Below are 24,640 nucleotides of genomic sequence, written 5' to 3' on the forward strand. Positions count from 1 at the left end.
CCGATCCATTTCCTTTAAAAAAAAAAAAAAAAAAAACAACCCAACCTACACAACATGTAAGTATAGCAGGCTTTTGTGCCACCGGCAACATAAATGACTTCAGAAGGCTGTGTGTTAATGTGTGTAATATCAAAGAGAGGAGCCTTAACGTGGAGCAGCTGGAGGTTGACTGGACTCGTCCTTCTCAGAGAGGTCCGATTAACCGTTTATGTCCTCGGCTCCCCATGTCAGTTCTCCACTGTGGTCAAGGTGTTTAGTGCAAATTAGTCCTGACTAGTCCCAGCTGTCTTTGCCATCTTCTCACTGACATATGTGAATGACGCAGAGTGCAGATTGCTCAAAAGAAAACAGCATAAGCTGCTTCCCTTGGTCATTTAAAAATTCTCCACTCCCTCAAAGGGAATTAATGGTGTTTTTTTATTTTTACTTAAGATGTAATTGTTTAAAGATTTTTGTGTATCAACTTTTTCCATATACTGTAGTCTTAATTGTGCACTAATAAATCTGTACTTCATGCTGTTATCAAACATACTTTTAAATATACTTTTATACTAAGGACAAAAGCAGTAAGTTATGTTGGCTTGCCATGTCATATTTCCATATGCTGTATATCTGTAGGCCTTTATTCAGTCTTTAGTACATAGTACAGCTCCTCAAGCTCCAACTCTGCTAAGGAAAGAAAGCAGAATTGTGAAGTGCATAATATGACTGTCTGAATTGGTTGGGGTGGAGAAAGTCATGCTGGCAGTGGGACAATGGTAAGGTTGTGTTCAGAGAGCACTGGAGCGGAAAGAGTAGGTGGATATGGGGTGACTGCATAAAGGAGTCAAGTGTATTGAAGAGGGTCTCTGTGGCATTCATTCAGGCAGTGTCACGGCCTAGTCTTTGGCACCATCTGCACTGCTTTAAACAAATCTCCAGGAAGCAGTTAGCAAATGGAGACAAAGCTTCAGATAGAGACAGTGACTGTTGTTTTAGCTGGGTCATCATCTTCTGTGGTGGATGTTTTGTGTTGGATGTTACATTACACCATTTTTTTCATTTGGGACAAAACGTCTCTGCCACATCTGCAGAATAAAAGTAATTTATGATTAATGCTGTGATGTGATATATAATGTCCTATGTTCACATCCATGGAGTTCCTAACGGAATTGTTTAGTTAATCTACCAAAGGTGTTACACAAAGCAAAGCTGCAGCAGAAGAAAAGCATTACTTTCTACAACACACAGAATATGTGAAATGCATTCATGACATTGCGGTAGAGCTAGCGTTGTTAGCCAATAAGCACACATTTTCCTGTATTGTGAAATATAAAAAATGCCCCCCACCCCTTCGTAACGCCAACTTTCTTGTATAAGTTGTGCATTTATGGTGGTCAGTGGCCAGCATAAAAATGGTCCATTGTGCTTCTCTACTCTGAACTCTGGCACAAATGTAAGAATGGCCTCTGTTGAGCTAGAGTGCCTCAAGAAAAAGAAATGTTATCTGGAGCATTTCATATCCATTACTTTCATAGAGCAACATTGATAAATACCATTGGTTATTTTTTGACATTCTATTGGAACAGTCTCAGTACATCTGCTTGTTATTATGAATATGCTAGGATTGTTTTACATGTTACATGATCAGCAGGAAACCTGCTGAGATACTGATGTTATTTAGAAAATATCTTCCCTTTTATTTCCATTGGTACGTTAAATGATCCTGTATATGTCTTGGACTGTTGTTTTTGGTGTCAGTCAGATGATGTGGCTGGAGGGAGAGGTGCTGAAGCCAAGTCACTGTTGCTGTAATCTAGCTCCCTGTGAAACATTACCAGCCTTCTCATGTCATTCCACACTAGGAAAGCAAAGCACTTCTAAAACTTGACATGTTAGGGATGTGGATATATGTGAAGTTGAGCAATAGTCACAGACAGAGCCATAGACGCTTGTCATGATACAATATCAGGATTTTCATTTTGATACCAAAACTATACGTTAAAAACTATATAAAACCCCCACAAAAATGTGATGTCCTTTCACGTCTGCACAGAAAATGTTTATTGGATTGTGTGATTGCAAAAGTTTGATTTTTAAATGAAATCATACAAAAATGTTTATTACTTCAAGCACTGTTTTTCTGTAATTGATTTATAGGGAGATTCTTTCCCTGTTTAACTTTTATGTTGTTTGTCAGTCTCGTTGTTGGACTGCTCGGTTTAGTCTCTTTAGGCTTCTTTGGAGTCCTTGCCTGATTCTGTTTGTCTACCACAAATGTAATGATAGGCTGACTGGATGAAGTCGAGTTATGAGTAACAAAATTAAAGAGGAAGATCATATTTTGAGTGTACACCCAATGCTCAGTTTTATACACCGATATTTTACCATTTGGCAAGAATAGTAATTAGCTTAACCCAACTAAATTTCTCAACTGAACATTTCAGTAGTCACTTAAGAAAACTCATTTGCATAGCCTTTATCTTTGCTAACTTGTTTTTTTTTTTGTAGAGATCAGGGTGCTTCTTGGGCAACAGCCTAGCCGAGTGGCTGTTTTGCAGTGGAGAGATTTATTACACTTATTTTTGCATACTGACTTTGTCGTATCTAGGGGCTGGCCATGTTCATCAGTGATATAAACAAAATGTGCCCACACTGGACTCCTTTAGCCCAGTTTTTGCACAAGGACGTGAGAACATTTATCGATTTTGCTGCAGCCTGTAACATCCTGAGACAATTCTGGACGTGTAGAGGGGAAACAGGGTTTATTAAACCACAGCATATAGAACAGTCAGATACAAAACTCTCAGCACAAATCCCAAAGTCAAAAAACAGGCAAAAGGCCAAAATTCCAAAAAGACAGATCAGGCAAACAAATCCAAAGGGTCAAGCGAAAAATACGAAAGTCCACGAACTAAACCAGATTCAGCAATCATAAATAACTAAACCAGATTCAGCAGTCATAAATAACTAAACGAGGGGTAAATGATCAGTAGCACACTATAACAAGTAGTGGAAATACTTCAGAAGTGTGATGAGTGAAAGTTATTTATATAAATAGGTGTTACTACTCAGTCCATTGTGATCTTTCGTGATTGGGGCTGCTGGGAAGTGTGGTTCTGAGGATGGGGCTCCATGACACAGCCTAGATAGGTCAAGCCAGCTTGCTTGCATGTGTCAACTTTCTGAGACAAATTGGCACGTAATTTGATTTGTTTGTCCAGGATACTGATTCAGTTCCTCAGGATATTTTCAGTATTGAAAGCATCGAATATTACAGATTCTAATCATTTGCTATATTGAAGTAATGAAAAAGCACAGAATGTGTGATGCCTTGTGCAAGTGTAGTGGAGGCACATTTGTTCCTGCTAAACTATTACTGCTAGAATGCTTCCTGAATGACTTTTCCTTCTGTGACGTTTGTGTCTTAAAGCCACATGACCTTCACTATATACCACAAAAAATGGCTTACACTACCATATTTTAGCATCATCTTAGATAAAACAGAATATATGGCTGTTGCTATTCTTCTATATTAATATGTGAAAGGTCTTTTGAGGCATCTACAATTGACATGGTTTATTCATCTGTCTTATCCACAGTCAGTGATTTTAATCAATTGAAGTCTCTTTTCATGCTTTTTCAGAGGCAGTGAATTTTGTCTGCCCTTCAGAATGAACATGATGAATTTAATCTACAAACAACCTTTCTCCCAGCGTTCCTTTTTGTACACTGTGGGGAGACGGCATGATAACACCTGGACTGAGCATGTTATGTCTTTTCATTTGGATCTCACACAAACTCACATTAGTGAATAGTATTTAGCTAATTAGAGGGAAGTCAGTGAATTTAACAAAACATGTATTTGGGTAATTATTTGAATAGAACTTAAAATGTATTAAGTCTCCTTAAAGAAATAAAACATAAAGGCTAATTCCATTTTGGCCTGAAGCTTTTCCCAGAAAACATAAAGTTTTGTAAATCAGAATCTCCAGCTCATTGTGCAGTGATTTTTCAATACCACCTTAAGAGACTTGCTGGCCAGCATGCTCTCCGTTTGGGCCTGAAGTCAGAGGGGGGATGGGGAGACTAATTTTGGCACCTAGATAGCTCAGTGGAAGCACATAGTTCTTGTGTAGAATTAAAGCCCTCGTTCACAGAACTACTGCCTAATTCCAGAAGCATTAGAAACATTCCTACTTCTATTGTGTAAAAAATGCTGGCAATGTCCAGTGAATTCAGAAGCACTTGGCACTGAGAAGTGGGACCCACAAAGCTAGCATTGTTCTTGCATGATCCTGAGAAATATTAATGAAATATCCCTGTAAGCCTCTGAGTGCCCCTACAAAGGAAGTCCTGTCTCTACTCCCAATGCAATGGATTAGGTGAAAATCTGTAAATGGAAGCAGCCCGTGTCATTATTGCCCAGGTGACAGGACAGGTGGGAACAGGAATTACAGAGAGGCTTATCCCTCTTGGTAGGATCTTGAGCTCATGACAGACCCAAACAATACAGCACTTGATCCTCAGGTTGAAGCACTTATATCAGCAACAGACTGGAAATTGCAAGTGTATCAGTTTAAAATGTGGTACTGTGACGGGCAGGTGTGAGCAACAAAAAGGAAGCGATCACGCCAAGTCTCAGGGAAAAAGGGTGGTTTAATATAAAGTGTGCAAACCTAAAACCCGTGCAATAGATCCAAATTAAGGATATAATGACCAGCGGTCAACTGGTACAAAGACAAGACATATATAGGCAAACAAACGACCCTCAGGTGAGACGGATCACGGGCTCCGCCCACCTGAGGGACGCACATGACGTCACCAAACAACAACAACAACAGCCGCTGTGGACGGAGGCGGCCGGTAGGGGGCCGCCTCACCGTGACAGACCCCCCCACCAAGCCGCACTCCCCTCCACTGGGTGTGTGGCACACAGCGGCTGCACAACAACACGAAGGGGCAGGAAGGCAAGGACAGGCAGGGACACACCTCCTGCAGTCCACGAGCTGAAACACAAAACACATAACATTAGTCAGCTCACCTCCCTGGGCGGGACCCTGGACCGACTGGGCCGTTAACAACACATAACCACGCCCCGGTCGGTCACAGGGCCCTCGCGCCCTAACCGGCCCTTGGCCGGTGAGCCCCACAGGTGTGAGGACGAGTAGCTATGGCTCCTGTGTCGTCCTTAGCGTATGTGTGTGTGTGCAGGTTACCTCCCCGAGGCGTGGCTCCTGGACCTACCTCCTCCCAGAGCTGACCCCTGCCTTTTGCTAGGGGTCACCCCAGCCTCCTGGGGGAGCCAACCCCTCCCGGGGTCCCTCATCACAAGGTGGACTCCTCCACCCAACCCAGGAGCGCCAGAGACCGAGGCCCAGAGCACCCCCGACGCGGGCTAGGGAGCAGCCCCAAGGGCCTCCTGGTCACCCTGGGCAGGAGGGAGGATCTCCCTCAGCAGGAGCTTTTCAGACCGGAGCCCCATGGTCCCCAAACATCCGGGGGCCCCAGCCCTCTAGGGAGGGGCTCTTCACGACCGGGCTCCGGTCACCCCACAACACAAGGGGGCTCCTGCCAGGTGGAGACCCCCACAAGGTCCAGGAACACTGCCAAGGAGAAGCACCTGCACAAGGAACACAACCTCACACACACACCACACACATACATATATACAAACACGAAACACAAATGCGCCCTACCCTATTCAGGGCCTCCCTCGGGAGAGACGCCCTCCGTGCCACACCCCATGGCACGGGACCACAGCCGGTCCCCCCCCAAACACACATTTAAGGGGAGGAGCATGCGTGGAATTACATGTAACAGTTGACAACACGCTAAGACAAAACACACGCAAATACTAGACAAACAAAAAACGGTGTACAAACAGACAGACGGAACCCATCACATGCGCGCTCTGCTTACACACACACACAGTGACGCGCGCCGCTCAGAGCCGCAGTCGCTCCCCACATTAAACACACGACACACGGGGAGCGAGGCGACAGTGACGAGCGGCAACCGCGTTACACATAAAACAGTCAACATAGAACATAACGAGCACGCACACTGGTCCACACGTCCGTCACCCGTACACACATACAAAACACACACGAGAGTCCACCAGGCAGACACCCTGGTGTTCGCCGTGCCACATACACACAAGCGCACGGCGAAACTCCCGCAACATACAACGGACACGAAGAGCTGTCTCAGGGCAGACTGCCCTGGTCCTCGCCGTGCTACACACACACACACACACACAAAACACAAAAGCACGGCGGAGCTCTTCAAACAAAACACCACGCAGACAAACACTTACCACGAGACATGACCACGAACGAAGGAGAAAGAAAAAGAGACTCGGCGGCTTCCGAAGGGTGGCTGGTCATTCTGTGACGGGCAGGTGTGAGCAACAAAAAGGAAGCGATCACGCCAAGTCTCAGGGAAAAAGGGTGGTTTAATATAAAGTGTGCAAACCTAAAACCCGTGCAATAGATCCAAATTAAGGATATAATGACCAGCGGTCAACTGGTACAAAGACAAGACATATATAGGCAAACAAACGACCCTCAGGTGAGACGGATCACGGGCTCCGCCCACCTGAGGGACGCACATGACGTCACCAAACAACAACAACAACAGCCGCTGTGGACGGAGGCGGCCGGTAGGGGGCCGCCTCACCGTGACAGGTACATACATTAGAAAGGAAGGCTAAATGTGTGTTACATGGTTGATGTCATAGAATAGCTATGTGTGTATCAACTGACACTTACTTAATAGGAACTAGCTGAAAATGTAAAACAGAATTTCACCTTTGCCAAATAGACTTTGAATGCTAAATAATATTATACCGTGTCACTTGTGATTACTCCTTTGACAAGATCCATAAACATATACAATCTGGAGCTATTCTTTCAGGTTTCTAAACCTTAAGATGCATTGTTGATATAATTAACTTATATGTCACTATCCTATTTATCTAAATGTAGTTATACATGATGTAGTGCAATCTGATGTACACTATTTTGTGTCAAAAACATACAATAAAATGTAAGGAAATGAATACACAGGCTCTGTAAATACATTATGTGCTTTTCAAAGCTTCTTGCTGAATGTATTATTCAGCCTCAACACTTGCTGATTACATGTATTTTAGTGCATTTCAGCTATCAAGTCTGTTTGTACAATAGAGAAGGACACAACTGGAAACAATGATTCAGAAAATCAAACATCAAAAGGTGCTGGCGACTGCACAACAAGTTCAGCCAGTCGTTAACTTGTGAAGCCAAACATTTGAATATGTTGGCTGACGTTTCCTGTAGCTCACTCCAGTAAGTGGCTCTGGAGGTTTACCATTTGCATGACTGAGTGTTCAGTCTTCATAGTTTTTCTCTGATATTTTTTATTGTAGCCCCCAGTTACCAGTAACATCACGTTGAGGAGGAGGGAAAATTCCCCATGGGTGAACATGCGTGGGTGAGAGTACCTAGAGTGACGGCTAAGAATCAGACAAAGACATCCAATTGCATCTAGTCCAAAAGTGACCGATGGCTAATCCCGAATGAGACCAGTGTCCCTCATGAAGAGCACCTGTTGATTCTACCCTCACCTGTGCTCTTTTTACTTAATCTTTCTTTTGCTCTTCCAGATGCATGTGGTCCGACTGAAAAGACCCCCTCCCCACCCGCCCCCAACACACACACACACACACACACACACACATACACACACACACACATTCCAAGTAGGTGGATGTCATGTTACATTGATGTGTGGTACAAGTCAATCACCAGTGTTTATCGCACAAGATAAACGGATGGAGACGGGCAAAAACAAGTGTGCTTGTCGACTCTGAACATGGCATTACAGTTTGAACTGGGTGTGCTGGTTCTAACATTTCCCAGATCATTGTTACTCTGTGATATACTGTTTATTGGGAATGATGCAAAAAGAAAGAAAAGAAACATTAGCAACACTGTAGTCAGAAACAGCTTGTGGATTAGAAGGGTTAAAGGAAAGCAGGAAAAATCATGCAAGCAAAGGGATGAGATTAGACAAAACATCTGAATTTAACATTGGTGTGCAGAATATTACTGAAAAAAGGAGCAGACTTGTTGAAGTTTGTCTTGAATGTGCCACAGTAGCTGATGGCTATGTTTGGTGCCAATGAAGTGAATCTTCAATGGCTACAATTGGGGAAAAAGTTGAATGGATTCTTTCCACACAATAATGCACCATGTCACAAGTCACGTGTTATCACCCAATGGATCCAGGAACATGGCAGCAAATTTTCATTGTTTCAGTGACCCACATGGTGCCAGTATATTAACCCTACGAAGGAGCTCTGGAATGAGGTGGAAAGGGCGGTTCACAGCAAGATTGTGCAACCACAATTCAGCAGCTGTATAAAACTGATATTTTTTTTACATACCTGCACAGTACAACCAGTATCTCTTCTACTATTATTTTACCCAAAGCAAGTGTTGCCTGAAGGGTCATTACGCTGTTGGAGTGGTGGCAGGCAGTCAGAGTAGTTATGAATTCAACAGTTTCTCATGAAGTTGTTTATGAATTTCTCAGCGTTTGCCAATATGTAATTGTGAGCCAGGTGATTCCACTGACAACAGCTAAGTGAACTTTCCAGATCTCCAGAGATCACAGCAGAGATAAACCATCTGTTGCACTTCCACATTTTTGCAGGAATAAGACAGTTTAAATAGGGTTGGATAAGTTCCAGGAAATCAATCAGTGTTCACTTAGGTTTTATTTGTAATATCACATAATTCAGTCCTTGAATTATCGAGAAATAATCGTATAGTTTGCTGTGAGCAGTTATCATAATCCCTGTAGGTTGTATAACCTTTGCTATAAAAATGCTGGTGTTTTCTCTTTTCAGCAGTTTGCTGAACTCTCCACAAAGACAGCTGCTACAGCAGATTTTCCTGTGAAAGGTCAGGGGAAGTGGTTGCTATGTGGTCGTGGCTGGGAACATGAGATGATTTATCATCTTGCTATTGCAGTGGAGGAAAGAGCTTTACATCGTATGTTCTACCCACTCAAGAATGCACTCTGTCTCGTCTCATTATCCAACTCTGGCCAGTTATAAGGAATGACATAGTTGCTCTCGGATGATAAACTGCCTGTGTCTGCCCTGCACTGCATTCTGGGACTGCTTATCTAATGGGAGTTCCAAAAGAACATAGAACATTCCACTGTGTGGTTGGACAGATATTAATGCACAGATTAATTACATTCCTCAGATTTTTTACACTAGGTTAAGGGGATATCTGGAGTATCTGGAATGGTTAAGCGTTCCACCTGACTGCATATATATGTTTCTAAATTTTTCCAAACATGTCTTAGGGTTAGGGTTAGGACTAACCCTATCAGCACTTGTTTCTTTAATCTGTACTATTCATGTGTGTTGAGTGGCAATTTGCACAAACTATCAGATCTGTTATATTCTGATCAATAGACAGAGAGTCTTCTTCGAAAAGAGCTGATTCTTCTTCATATCAGGATGTCAACTCTAGCAATGGAAATTTATAATGCCTGATGCATTGTTTGAAACCTACTTGTTGGGACACAACTGCCAGGGAGGGAGACTGTTGACTTATCTGCAGATGTGTCAAAGTCTCAGTGAAACAGCCATCTTAGAGATTAATGACGTGATTGGAAATTTCCTCCTTCTCTGCATTCCTTTTTATGCCCTGGGCACGGCTCTGAGCAAGACCAGACAAATTAGTCTTTTGGCAAAATGGATCATTTTGTGCATTCATGGGGAATTTAAATCCTTGATTCATTAAAAGACATTTTCCCATGTGTGATGAATGTCTTAATGGAGCCATGTTGTAATTTATTTTCATTCATTCATTCATTCCATTCCATTTATGTATTTGCATAATGAAGAAAATCAATGTTCCATCTTTTTTAGTACCATGTTTATATTTACTGTATATAACTTAATTTGGTAAGATTATCATAGCAGTTAAAATAGTGGAATATATTCAGTGAATAACAGACTTCAATAATAATTAGTTTTTAAATGAATATATAAATAAATGAATAAAATTAAATAAATAGGACCAGTATGTGGCATGAAAATGAATATGACTGTTCTGTCTGCTCCCGTTTAAGGTAACACTATCTGGGCCTGTTACTTAACCTTGTGACCCTTCCCTCACAAGTCCAGAGTGATCACAGCTCAGCAGGACGGCAGCACTGCAGATGTCCTGCAGCTTTCTCAGACATGTCAACACGTCACCTAAACGCCATGCATACCTTTGAGACGCCTGACCACAAGCAGTTAAGTCGTTCCAGAGCTCTGTGCCTAAAATTACCCAGATGACTGAGGTTCAGTGAAAGACATCTGTCAGTGTTTTTTTTTTTTCCTTTTTTTTCTTTCTTGTTTAGGGCCTGCAAAAAAAGCTTTGATTAATATTTAAGCTGCTTTCATACAGGCTCGTTGTTTTTTTTTCCCCAGTCAGCTCTGATGGTGAGTAATTGCTTGTACATATTCAGGTATCCTGTCTTCTTGTAATGTGACAGGACTCCAGATCCCAGAATTCTCAGCACAGGCTGAGGTGATCTGTATCACCTTACTACTAACCACCTGCACCTCATTTGTGATTAAGTATAAATTCCTTGGTAACCAGAGGGATGTTGTGAAGTATTTCCACAACTTTTGTAGTTTGCATGCTGAGTGTTTTCTTCATTACCATCTTTACATGTATGACTTGTGAGGGTTTTCCGCTAGTATTACATTAGCCTGCCACTTTGGGTTGTCTTTTGTGCCTTTTGGATCCAGACAACATTAAAAGAAACCTTTTCAACCTGGCAGCACCCGTCACACCTCTCCCAAGTTGGTTAAGTTTCAGTACATTTCAGAAACAATCTCTGGCCTAAAAAATAATTTGGTATGGATATTCCTTCTCACTCTTCAGGAGTCCTGGAATGACCAGTTTGCATTTTCTTTGAGTTTTGCCGCTGGTGCTGAGAATTCTTCTCTGGCTTTTGGTAGAACACTGCAAGTACATGACTGGTGTATAAACATCTGCTTGCAATTTGAATGTCTTAGATTTGTAGTCTAGGACAAATCTTTGGACAAGGGAATCAGTAAGAAACTTCCAAAATGTAATCAGTGGAACTCTTAAAAATCATAAAGATTAGTTCAGAGGTTTCTTATTTATGAATTGTTAAGAAACCATCTATTTGGTTGTAGGTTGATAAGAAAGCCCCAGATCCTTAGAGCTGTCACCAACACAGTCACTTTTACTGAACTGTTGCTTAATATACGAATAATAGAATAGAATTCTAAGAAGAATAACAGCAAAAACCTCAAAATAATATTTGTGTATTAATACAGTGGAAAAGGTGGGCTTCAAAACCTGCATGTGATCAGCATATAGGACTAACCAGTGCGTTGGTCAAAACAGTCTTGTGTGAGTACAAAGGTTTACTTCCATCTTTTTTATACGGTATGTTCACCAGTGAAACACATAAGTAAAAATTTATCATGAGCTGTGATTTCCGGAACTCCGGAACCTGTGCCTGGCTCAGCGTGTCATTTGATTAGGACTTTATGAGTTTTGCTCAATGCAAGGCAGCCAAATGGCTGTTGACCTTTGCTCTTTGAAAATAATGTTCTGGAGTTCATAAACTACCAGTCCATGTCCTTTCAGCTTTTAGTGAACTTTGGGGCAGATCAAAACCAGAACCCTGCTGTTGCCTTGGAAGCACAGAACATAATGGAATTCATAAGTCATCCTGGAGTAGAATCAGATTTGGAGCAACATTCATCTCCAGAGTTCACTTGCAGGTGAGATATTAGCAGGCGTTACTGACACACTCTCTGCCCCATTCTGTGAGGCGTTTTTCTCCTTCCTTCCGTGACCCGGGGTTGTGTTTAGTCTCTCCCACTGGGCTCTGGGTGAGGACAGCTGAAGGGAGACTGCAGCACCGTTCCTAAAAGAATTTTTTTTGGAAAAAATATTCCTAAAAGATGACGATATGGTAAAGTCTACTGAAAACCTGACCGATGGGGAACAAATGTTGGTTTGATCTCTAAACCTCACATCCATCTCTCTGCGAGGTGTTGACATGGAGCCATTAAGCTCCAAACACAGACGGAACAGAGAAAGCTGCTGATGCACTTACCAACGTGATGATGAGGAATTGGTTTATTAACATTGTGAATTCACAGATTCACCTTTTCCTATACAAATTCATTATGTGCAGTAGATGTTTGATAATCCAGTATTTCCTTGAATAAACTTTTAATTATATAGAGCAAAATATTTCCATATTAACCACATATTAAATGTTAAACTAAACAATGCTAGTGCAGTTGAAAGGTAAACCAGCTACGTAAAATATCAACCAATGTTATCTCAAAAGTTGAGTGACGTATGCACATGATGGGGCTTGTGTGCTTGTTTTTGGCTCTGCTGATTGGCAGAGTCTTCCTGGATTAGCTGTGTGAGGAGGCCATGAAGCCGTAACCGTATCGCCCGGCTGTGCTCTGCGTCCTCGCCGCCCTCCGTCTCCGCACAGTCCTGCACTGCCTGCTGGAGCGCTACCTGTAGGGGGCGCTCTGCTTTATCCCCCAGCAGTGTGGGAGAGAACCAGGAGCGAAAGATCTTTTCACAGATAACCTGAATGGGGAGGGAGAGAAAGAAGGAATGAATGTGCGACCGTTGGAGATACCAAACGGAAGGCCTGCGAGGGAAATGGGGGAAACTGCCATTATGAGCGTGACCTCCTGGTCTTATTTCACGATCGTGACTGCCGTCATCGGCCATATTCTTATTACATCTCATTTGAAGGGGACAGGAGCTATGAGATATGCTTGTCTCCTTGACCCAGAAGCCTGGATGACACAAAGGCCCTACTGTCCTGAGTGGCAGGCAGGACAATAGCAAGGCAGAGGTCATCTGGTGTCGTGATAAGTGATCAGGGATGGAGAGATGGGTTCTGTCTCAGCCAGCCATGGCCTAGGGATGGACTTGGTTTCATCCCACTCCCTCATCTCTTGGCCCGACTCCTTAAATGGGACTGGCATTGACAACAGGTGCTGATTTTGGGCCACATCATTAGAAGATCAAAGCCATAATGTGATAACGCTAAAATCATTGTGAGTATTGGTTAAGTCAAACCAAATCACAAAAAAAAGTTATATTACCTAAATGTATATTATTTAACAAAAACACTGACAATCAGTGTAAATTCTTGGCAGTAAAATGTTAATTCCTACTTCTTTCCTCCCACAAAGAGTTTCTTTTTCATTATGCGTTTCCAACTCCTCTTATGTTAGGAATCAATCATGATGGTACTCTTATCTGATTCTATCCAGTGTTAACACGAACTATCAATGTTCCACAGTTCCCGGTATTGCATATTGTTGAGAAATTTTTTCCTCATGACCATTACATTGGCATTTTTCCATTGGACTGTCATTTTTCAGTTTATTAAAAACATGCAAGAGATACCTTCTGACTTTCATTAAACTTTGGAATTCAAGAGGGTAGGCATGCACTTACTTGAATAATAATTTACCTAACCAATTAAAATGTTAATGTAGGATTAATTGTTTCCCATGAAACATACCTGAAGGTTGCTGTTTTTACGTTTTGATCCACACTTGTTTCTCCTTGTGTCACATTTGGAGATGCAGTCAAAGAAGTTGCAGTCATTATCATTGGTGCAGTTCTGCTCAAGAATGTCCTGCATTTTGGGCTCAAAGAAAGCCATGTCCACATCTATAGCTGCCACCTGCCCAGTGCAAAACACCAACAGGGCTATTTGAGAGAAAAGCTACATTTGTACTTTGTTGCATTTACAGAGCAATCAAATACTAACCAAAGATAAAATACTGAAGCATATAAGAAATTATAAAAATATGATGTACTGTTGTGTGTAAAACATGTAAGGTGCTGCTTTCTGAAATCAAAGTCAAAACAGTACTGAGTGCACAGATATTGTTGCTGAAAGAAAACAACTGAACAGTGGCGATTTCACTGTGCAAAATTAATCACATTGATTCAGCCTGTATTACAACATGCTGTGTTAAACACAACCTCCTGAGGACCTCTAGTCATTTCACCACATTACCATAGAAATAACACGTGTCTCTGACAAACCTGATATTAAGTTCCAGTGATGAGTGATGTGACTGAACACTGCTACCAGCACGCTCGAGTGTTCCAAAATGAAAGGACTGTACTCAAAATTAAGTTGGATATTTACCCTGCACATTTTTACCCTGTAGATCAGTTGCAGTACTGAAGCATATATTTAAATTTCAGTCATGCAAATCTGCTACAGGTGCCCAGTTTATTACATTTCCATTTGCTACTCTCATGTCAATAGAAGATATTCATATATATATATATATATATATATATATATATATATATATATATATATATATATATATATATATATAGTTATGTAATATGTAATGGTTTTTGCATGACAGCAAAGTATGAAAACCCCATACAAATAGCATACATAATAACAACAAAATGTAACATGCATTTGTTTTCTCAAAATGATTGGAATTACAAATTCAATATTTTTTCCAGCATAGAAGAAAATAGGATTTATAGGTATTATATAGCCTAGTAATATATCAATTGGAGATTAAACCAATAATTTATATTCTTTCATCCTGTATTTGCATTAGATAGGTTGTAAGTTGTTTTGTTAATATGTTAATGCTTTCTTTAGACTTTATTGAGCTAACTCAGCTGTTTGGTTACTGAGAATTTAGAGATTAACATATTTAAAAATTTTGGCGATATATTTTTGGTTTTTCCTGTAAAAATGTTATCGAACTAAAATTGTTACTTTTTTCAGAGATGCATTTGGACGTCATGAGTGTGACTTTTACACTGAAGTTATTTGACAAAGCTGTGAATTATGGATCCTGTGTGCTTCAACATGTTCCTGCTTTTATATTTTTTGTAATACAGAAATGGACCCATTTGGAGAGGCTGAGCCAATGCTATGGCAGATTTAAAATTCCATGACCTTGTCTTGTTTATATAAAACTTTTATTGTGTTTCAGATAAGAAACAGCTTACCATGATTCTTACTGGCCCTACGTGCAGCATCATGATGGCTTCACCTGACTTTTCACGCTGCCGTTATTGTGTGGGTGTTAAGTGTGTTTGTGTTTGTGTGTGTGTGTGTGTGTGTGTGTGTGTGTGTGTGTGTGTGTGTGTGTGTGTGTGAGACGGTACCCACCGTTAAGTCCTTCCTGATGGCAAAGTTCTCAGGTTTAATATCGCAGAGATGTAAGTGGTGAGAAAAGTCATTCTCAAAGTGCCCCACCATATCCAAGAAGCTGAGGGCAACGCGGGGCACCGTGTCCGTCCCCGACACCGTCCGTCCTGTCCTGCCCTCAGAGCTCTGAGGGCGGCTCACTGAGACCTCCTCCAACGGGAAGATGTTCTGGTCCCAGGCGTGGCCTGCCGCCAGGTACTCTACCGCATAAAAGTGGCCACAGGAGCCCAGCACCTTGGCCACGTGGTCCGTCAGGTCCTGCATCACACGCAGGAAAGTGTACTCCTCCTGCTGCAGCAGGGCCCAGAGTGAGGCCAGTTCGGCCCGTGAGTACACCTGCCCTCTCTCCCTCAGCCTCTGACTCCAGAACCGAGGGAGGGTCAAGTTAGTCCCTACCTCCAGACCCAGAGAGTTCTTAATCTCCAACGTGGCATAGAAGACCACATCCAGGGGCGAGAGCTCCTCCTCGACACCGGCACCACCCACTGCATCCTGGTACTCCAGCAGAGCCAAGGCCTCGTAAGAGGAGAAGTTCTCCAGCTTGGACTTGAGGACGATGGGCACGCCTCGCCAGTTGGCCGCTATGACCTTTTTGCCGTTCTCATAGTAGAGGCAGCGCTTGTACTCCACGTGGCCGCCCACGCAGAGGTCGTCACACAGGTCACCCGTTAGAACACCCTGCTGGTACTCATCACACTGCAACACACACAACACACGTAGTCATTCACTTATCAGTACAACAAGCTGAACAGCCATATTCGAAGTCTTTAGAGAGACAACTGAATTCCAAATTCTCTTAAATATTATATTAGCTTCCCACTAAAAGGAATGATGCAATAATATAAATATCATTTATTCTGTGGCTGCTTCAACACAGGTTTTTGTTCATCCTTGTTGGATTTGTTGAATGAAGCAAGGGGAGACTGTGATGGCCCGTCTTCATAACTACGGTAATCACATGGATAATTGCCTTCCTTCATACCTAATTACATTAGGTTTGAGAGTCCCAGACCATATTGCTTTGTACTTGTTAAATGTATTCTTTCTTATTTGGAACATAACTATGGACACTAACATGGTTTTTGAGCTTAGTGTGTGGAGAAAAGACAATGTCCTTGTGAGAGTATGTGAATCCTCATGAGGTTATCGCTCATTCTCAGGATACACTTTTTCAGCCACGAGTCAAGATAAAATGTTGTCATGGAAACAGAGACAGTAAGGTCTTACAAAACACTAAACCTGAGGAAGCGATCTCATTTGCTATTCTGTGTGATAGCAGACTTTCCACCCAGAAACCCCTCGAGCCTCAGACACACATTCTCAAATGTTCACTCAAACGTTCCAGATGTGTTTTGTAGTTCTGTTGAGGTCCTTTTTGCAGGATCAATCTTCTTTTATGTGACGTTCTAAAAAGAACAAGTGCTCAAAAGTAGTTCTACTGTGATCACAGTAGCCTTTATGTATCTTCAATGATAATTCTTTATTCAATTAAAAATTACTCAATCATTTCTCACACTGTTCCTACCAGTTAAAATGAAAAGGTACCATCTACTGCTCCCAACTTCTACAAATTATTATTATTATTATTGTTCACTCAAATTATTATGCATGGGTCCAGTTCTGTATAGCATGACAAGCCTTGAGGCTGGTTACTAAGAGCCACTTTAAGTTCACCCATATGTCTGGCATTGCCCTTGGACTTGAATGCTTGTGCGTCATGTCTTTAGGGAGACTAAACAACATTTACCTTCCAAGATGACAATTTTAACAGACAGGTTCACTAGTTCAGTGGAAGCACCAAGGATAATTGAACCATAAGATTCTCACAATAACTGCTTGGGCCCATGAGGCACTTCACCACTGCATTTGCACGCGCAGGTTGCAATCTTACCTGGTACTTCAAATTACGGATTTCTGTTCCTGCGTCGTCTTGATGGACCTGCACTCGACTGGAATCAGCACTTCTACACACTACCTATTTTATCACAGCAATACGTTTTTTATCTCATCCCACACGTATTGAACATGTGCCAAGCATGATTCAAAGAGTCAGCATACACTTACAAGCACCCCCAAAATTCTGCTCTTTAATCTTACTGTCACAAAGCAATTCATTATGCCGAGTGTAAAAAGCGGTCCTCTACTCATCTCTGGCCTCCTCCTCTTCTGCTAAAGCATGATCTAATCTGCAGCTGACTCCACGGACGTAGTTTTGGGGGGGGACGGGGGGGACATGTCCCCCCCACTTTTTCAAAAGCCGGTTTTGGTCCCCCCCAGTTTTTACAGTTAAAACCAAATATTTAAGTAGCGACGAAGTCATGTCCCCCCCACTTTTTAACGGTTAAAAAAACAATATCCAAATAGCGACAAATCTAGCACTAGGATCATGCAGCTCCGAGCTCCCCCCCCCCCCCCCCCCCGCTCAACAATTTTTGTTCACAGCGCTCAACAATTTTCATTCAACCCCCCCCCCCCCCCCCGCTCAACAGTTCGCCACCCCAGGTTGTGTCCCCCCCACTTATGAAATCAAAACTACGTCCATGGCTGACTCTACACACTATTCCATCTCCGTTTGCAGGGGTAAAGCATGACGAGAGGTTCACAGAGATTAGCTGCAAATCCTCCACTGCCACATTCCAAAGTAAACAGCTGTCGTCTCAGTTCAGCCAGGGGTTGGGCCAGCCATGCTAACAGTGCTAGAGATAGCCTTATCAACATCCATCACAATGCTTTATTGGGTATTTCTGCCCATACATTCATTATTTCTCAACAAACCAAAAACATTTGCTCAGTGATCAAATGGACCAGATAGTTCAGATGTCTGCATGAAAGGATAGGGATAATGCAGAAGTTAATGAAAGAAAGTGAAGATTTGATTTACACAGAATTCCCTGTTTTCATTTCAAGAATGCTTTGTATGCATATATATATATATATATATATATATATATATATATATATATATATATATATATATATGTGTGTGTGTGTGTGTGTGTGTGTGTGTGTGTGTGTGTGTGTGTGTGTGTGTGTGTGTGTGCTGGTTATCTATGAGGCACAGTGTTTGCTTGCTCTTGTTGTGTAAGCTGTGTCTTGTACATGGTGGTCCCTGGACTAAAGGCATCTGGTCGGGACCTTTACTGTTTATTTTTATGTTTATTTATTTATTTTTTGACATGTTCTGGACCTCTGCCAAGTACCACACAACCATTTAAATTCCCCGGGTTTCTAGGCCTTGCATCATATTGGACAGCCGCTGTTTTTAGCTTCTGTTTCTGCATGTAAACTTTCCCACCATGGGGTTGGGTGCAGCTCAGTTATTTTCCCGACTCTTTATACTTGTATGACTGGTGTGTAAACACAGACAAAACACCATATGTTAGCTGATTAAAAATCAATTAATCGGGTACAGGGAACTCCTTGTTTTCTGCTTGACATTAATAAATTATTCAGATGCCAGAAATTGATGACTGTGGTTATAAATTATCTGCTGTGTTGTCAGTTAGAGATATTTAGTTTTCTACTCAGAGAAATAAAAAAGAAAGAAACTGATCCAAGACGTCTGTCTGTGCACCACATGTTAGTCTGACTACAGGCCCAACCACTGAATTGCTTACAGACACGTCTAATCCAAATTAAAGCACGTCAAAAGATTCAGTCATTAAAGCAATGGCAGACGGTTCAGCCTTTATAGAGCAAACCCAAGAACCATACAGGCACTTGAAGAGCTGAGGTCACTGAGAAATTCTTTCCCAGACTGCAGTAGGGCTTCATAACCTTATACTTTCTTTTCACTGTAATGCCCACCAGTCACAATCATCATTCACAGATTTGTGATGTTTTTCTGAAGAACAGGTATACTGGTATACAGGTATGCAAAAATGTTTTATCTAATCTAGTATTTTATTCAATATATATATATATTGATATATATATATATCTTTTCTAAACTTAGATGGGATGGGTAATGAGTAAAATATTTCAAATGGGTATGGCAAGCAATTCATTAATGCCATTCGTTTGGCATTTTTAGTGGTATGGAAAATTTTAAATCATATAGCAATGGCAAGGCATTATTTTGTGTGGATGGCTTTTTGTCTAAGACCGAGAGATTTGGCCGTTTAGGTGAGTGTCCGATTAAAGCTCTAGATTTGCCTTGCTTGTGTGCACTAGGAGGAGTGTGTCCCCCATCACTGAACGGCTTCTGGGTTTTATTGCTCAGCATTTGTATAAGAAAGATCCCACAGCAGCCTATTTCTGCAGAAATGTATGTATACACATGCTCAAAATGCCTTAACCATGAGCTTTTTACTCTTACAAATACACATAAATGTTCAAATATGTTACATAAACATAAATATATTATGCAAACAATTGTAATTAAAAAAATTTCAATATTTATTCGCCAAAATGTCTTCTGCAAACTACAACATATTATTCCTTATGGCACACAGTAAAAATTAATTCACTAAATAAGTAGACAAAGATTGCAGCGATTCTAACACTGTAATTTAGCAGCGATTTGCCCCACTGTAATTATGGATGAACTTGATTCTAACACTAATCACCACACTGTAATCATGAATGAACTGACCAAGTCAGAGCTCACAGTGCTGCTGCCAGTCAGTGATGGTGGAGAACCTCTTCACCTCAGGATGCCAGAAATGTGTGAAGGATGCAGCCAGCCACACACACTCACACACACACACACTCACACACACACACACAGAAAGGAGCCCTGTTGTTCTCCCTCCAGTCCACATGCACATACATATGGTCATACAGTTCCTATACAGCACAGCGTAAGTTCATTTATCAAGTGCACACAAGAGAGGACTTCTTGTCCATGAAAGCCTATAGTCGGCATATAAAGGAACAGGACGTTTGGCGTTTAAATGAGACTTTGTAATGTCACTTCAGGCATTTCTTGAACTGAACAATTAGTCCCTTTTTGCAATAAACTTTAAAAATGTATGGGGTTGTGTGTAGCTGATTTCAGAAGAGGAGTGCAAAGCATTTATCATACAATAATCATCAATTTTGTCAATAGTTTTTCAATTTTTTCAACTAAAGAATGATAAGACTGCAACAGAGCAACTTGACAAATTCATACTTCTTAATTAATTGTAAACTTACGTTTGTAATGGTAACAATTTTACCAAAAGCATTTTGTGTACACTCCCACACATTGTGTGACTAAATAGTGCATGACAGAAATGAAAGCACCTAATGACTACAGCACAGAATGACAACATGTGACACACAGATCCAAGTAAATTACGCATGAGCCACAGAGTTCCTTATAGGACGTGTCCTCATTTGTGCGTTGATCAAATTCATGTGCTCTAGTCTGTTTTACTGCAGGCGTGAGCCTCTGTGCAGTGGACAGTGTATCCAGGGTAAAGCCCAAGGCCTTTAATGGTGCAGAAGGGTTCTTCTGGCTACTTCATTAACGCTCTTCCAGAGTCGCCCTGTAGCTCATGTGACAGGTACTGCTGCTGACTTCACACAGGGACCTGTGGTTAAACTGGTCAAAAGTGCTTAGTGCACAGCCATATACGAATCTCTTATGGTAAATAACACGTAGTACTACGAGATCTGTTTTGTGAATACTTTATTGCATTTTGATGTCTTCGCTGACTTAAACTAATAGGAATGATGTCAACATTGCATGAAAAGCCAATTCCTAAAATGAGTTTCAGTTGTATTAATGCATCCGTAGACCCTGGGGGGGTGACCCTGGCAGCCGTTGCCGTGTCGTTGTTCTGTGAAGCTGAACTGGCAGGTGTAACTTGCTGAAACAAGCTGGGTTTGGTTTGCAACAGCCACTCTGCACAGGTCCTCCCAGAGCAAGACTAGCTTGACTTCATCCTGCTGAACCCTGTCAGTACGTTGACAAAGCCTTCACTTCAATAAGGACCCGGTGCTCACTTCCTCCTTCTCTCAACTCCACGTGTGGTCTTTGTAATATACAGGCCTTATTCACAGGATGCATCAAATATTGTTGGTGGGTGTATCTGTAAAACCAAATTCTGACTTGGGACAGACTAACGAGGTTAAAGATGTGCAAAGGATCCTGCAGAAAATTCCAAGTTAAACAGAAGGTAGAAAATGTTGTGAGTGGTGAGCCGTTTGCTTAAATCAGACTAAGAGTGTGACTCGCGCATACACCTTAAGGGTGTTTGTGTTTTTGCATGATTATAGGAACTGTCACTGAGTCAGTGATTTACAGCTGTTTAACCTGTGTGCCATTTACTTTAAATTCTTTATAGGCCTAATATTAAATTATATTTACAGCTGTTTAACCTGTGTGCCATTTACTTTAAATTCTTTATAGGCCTTATATTAATTATATACCTTTACATCTCTTATATTCATAAGTCATTTTCCACTTCAGACAAGAGCATTTCTTTTAGTTTCTTTTCTTTAATTTCGTTCCCTATTATACATTACAATAAAAACATTGCAAACATTACAAAAAGTTATTTCAACTAATTTCAGTTATTTCTAATTAAAGCAGTATTATCTAACATAAACCAGTCCATTGTCATAGCTCTACCCTTTCAGTCACCCTGGAACAGATAAATGCCTCTTGCTTAATTTCTGTACCCAGTCGTTAATTTAGAGGATTTTTGGCACTGTGCAAAATTCCTGTGCTGTGTGCCTATTGGACCCCAGTAAGACTCTGCCCTGGGGTGAACTGGCTGTGGAACAGCTCCGCTAAGTGATGTGGTTTTCAAAATACTCCCAGGAGAGAAGAAGTGAGCTCTTACCTCAGTGTTTAAATTCCTTCCCATTCAGCTCTAAACTCTCCTGTGTTTACATGTGCAGAAAGTGGCCAATTCATATTTGTTTGTCAGAATCATCATGGTAAATCATTTATTCCTTTTTTATTGGAAACCCTCGGCAAGGCATGCTGCGTCTAAGAAAATCTAGTGTTCATGTAACATCTAAGTGTATCCATGTTACATCTAGGAGTATTGAAGGTGTACAAGTATATTCAGTACATGAATTAGGATCAGATGATAACAGGAATAATTACACATTATCTCTTCTATCTGAAAATGATCACCCTGCAGAACTGACTCTGAGTGTATTAAATAAGGTCTTTGTCCTTGCTACAGTAAGGTTAGCTTGTTTCCTTAAGATTTCTCAGTGGAAGCTCGGTATTAAATCTTGGCCATTTTTGGAGGCCATCATTGCAAAATTGTTGCTTCATCACTCACATCACGGTGACTAGTATGGCAGTGCGGGGAAAGTGGTGGGGTTGCTCTCCACAACAGTGCATTATCCTTTACAGAAGCCTCGTTGGGACTGACTCATGAATCACCGGCTGACACATGAAGCCTGTGCAGAGCCTTGTTTACCATTCAGTTGAACATTTATCAGAACCTCCAGACCACATGCTGCCTGTGAACCTCAAATTAAAATCAATATGATTCACACTGTGTGCACAGGACACAAACAGCCATTCCCCATGGCTGGCTTTGCTGTTGAGACTGTGCCATTTACTGATTACTGCATGCACACCAGTGAAGAATTGCTCTCATTTGTCTAACTGCAGAATAAATCACATGAACTCTAGCAGTAACTGGTAAAGTTTGAAAAAGGGTGAAAACGTCTGTTACTTTGTTTTGTTCACTGAAAAGAAAGCTTTGCCAGTTTCAAACAGATCTGGAGGGCCTGCAAGTTTTCTTTTACAAGCACAAATATCCTGTGCCGTTTGACACGCTGCTTTCATATGCCGTCTTTGATCTTTACGAACATGCGCCCTGCTGCTCCTGCCTGTAAATGTGCATTTGACTCGGGGTGCTCCATGTAGCGACCCCACACCCTGCCACTCATCTACCAAACACTGGATAAAACTCCATGGTCATGCAGTCACGAGCGAGCTATAAAGGACCGAGTCAAAGTCGTGTCCTACCACTCTCTGGAGGATCCTCCTGCTCTTGTCGTCCGTGCAGAAGTCGGAGAACATGCTCCTGTGCACGAAGAGCAGGCCGCTGAGGAAGACCCAGGTGAGGAGCCACAGCAGGGCCAGCAGAAGGGCCCCGCGTCTGCACACGCGCGCCCGCAGCCACCGCAGGGCACAGCCGGCCCCACCCGGCCCCGCCGCCCTCCGTGCCGCCTGCCGCATCGGCCGGAACCCGAGCCTCCTCCCGAGCCTCCTCCCGGGCTCCCCGTCTGGCCCGTCTGGGGACGTGGAGAAGCTGCGCGCGAGCCGTCAGTGGTCCTCCCGCAGACATCTGTGGTGGTCCCGGCTGTGTGGTGAGGGGGTTTGTGACCTGCCTCTGCTGGCTCCACCGCTGCTCCCGTATGGGGGTTGTGTCAGTGGGTTCTCCCCCGCTCCTCCACCCACCGGGGGGATCCCCATGCCTGGCCCGATCGCTCCGGATACTTTTCTCTGGTCTGTGGAGGGAGGCTGGAACCTCAACACATCTCTCTTCCAGCTCGGTCTGTTTCTCTGCTCCTCTGTCAGCTGTTATTCTGTGAATGGATGAATCCAGCAGCGCTGTGCTCAGACCTCTCCGTCCCACAGCTCCTTTGTCAAAGGGGAAATGGGCTTTTCTCTTTTTTTTCTCTTCCACTTCTTCTACAGCTCTTGATTCTCGTTCTTCACTCCATGCCCAGAAATGTGCCTCTGCTTCCACGGATCCTCTCTGTCTTGCTCCCTCCTTCTCTCCCTCCTTCTCTCCTTGCTTTTCAATTTGCTCTTTCCCTCCCTCTCTATCTCTCTCGTTCAATCTCTCTCCCTCTTACTACACACCACCTTTCTCTCTCTCTCTCTCTCTCTCTCTCTCTCTCTCTCTCTCTCTCTCTCTCTCTCTCAGATGCCCCGCCCCCTTCTCGAGGGCTTGCCTCCTTTGGGTAGGCTTCTCCTTGTTTCCACGGCAGCCAGGCCTTTCCTGTAGGCACATTCAGCCTCTGAGCAGTGACTGCAGTATTCTGCATGTCCTGCCAAAGCTTCTCCTGCCATGCCTGCGAGACACCGTTTCTCTGCATTCCTGGCTGCTTCACTAACACTCTGCTAACTGGGTTATGAAAGAAACCAAACACCAACACTTGGACAGAGAATTCTTATCAGTGCCTAGTTTTTTAATTTTATTTTAATGCTGCACCAAGTTGCTTGGCACTTGAGAGTGGTTGATTATTTGTTTTACCCCTCTTTGAGTGATGGAGGGAGTTTTTTGAGTTTGATTTTCAGCTTGAAGATGTAGAGCGTGTGAATGAAAGGTTTTGTGCCGTGTTCTTCTGACGAGTCAAGTGCCGAGTGCCTCTGTTGTGTTGGAGAGACGGCAAGTGCTCAGAATTCCTAATAACCCCCTCACAACTGAGGAAGCTGTTCAGTCAGAGGCCCGCACGTTTCCCTCTGTGA

General features: G+C 42.4%; 1 protein-coding gene across 1 annotated transcript; it reads right to left on the reverse strand.

Annotated features, from left to right (window-relative positions):
* Positions 1-9,990: 9,990 nt before the first annotated feature.
* dipk1c (divergent protein kinase domain 1C) lies at positions 9,991-24,006 on the reverse strand. Its single transcript, XM_076971157.1, has 4 exons — positions 23,189-24,006; positions 15,226-15,960; positions 13,585-13,749; positions 9,991-12,632 (listed from the first exon to the last, which is right to left on the reverse strand). Exons 1-4 carry the CDS (start codon positions 23,399-23,401, stop codon positions 12,369-12,371), a joined length of 1,377 nt encoding a protein of 458 aa, XP_076827272.1. The 5' UTR covers positions 23,402-24,006; the 3' UTR covers positions 9,991-12,368.
* Between the last annotated feature and the right edge of the window lie 634 nt (positions 24,007-24,640).

This window comes from Brachyhypopomus gauderio, chromosome 13 (genome assembly GCF_052324685.1).
Source record: "Brachyhypopomus gauderio isolate BG-103 chromosome 13, BGAUD_0.2, whole genome shotgun sequence".
Lineage (NCBI taxonomy): Eukaryota > Metazoa > Chordata > Actinopteri > Gymnotiformes > Hypopomidae > Brachyhypopomus > Brachyhypopomus gauderio.

Bases quoted from the DNA above. Each gene is read 5' to 3' on its own strand.
- dipk1c (XM_076971157.1), bottom strand. From the start codon at position 23,401: ATGCGGCAGGCGGCACGGAGGGCGGCGGGGCCGGGTGGGGCCGGCTGT. The intron at 13,750-15,225 runs GTGGGTACCGTC...TGCACTGGGCAG, and splicing joins CCATCAGGAAGGACTTAACG to GTGGCAGCTATAGATGTGGA. The intron at 12,633-13,584 runs GTATGTTTCATG...CTCCCCATTCAG, and splicing joins GTAAAAACAGCAACCTTCAG to GTTATCTGTGAAAAGATCTT.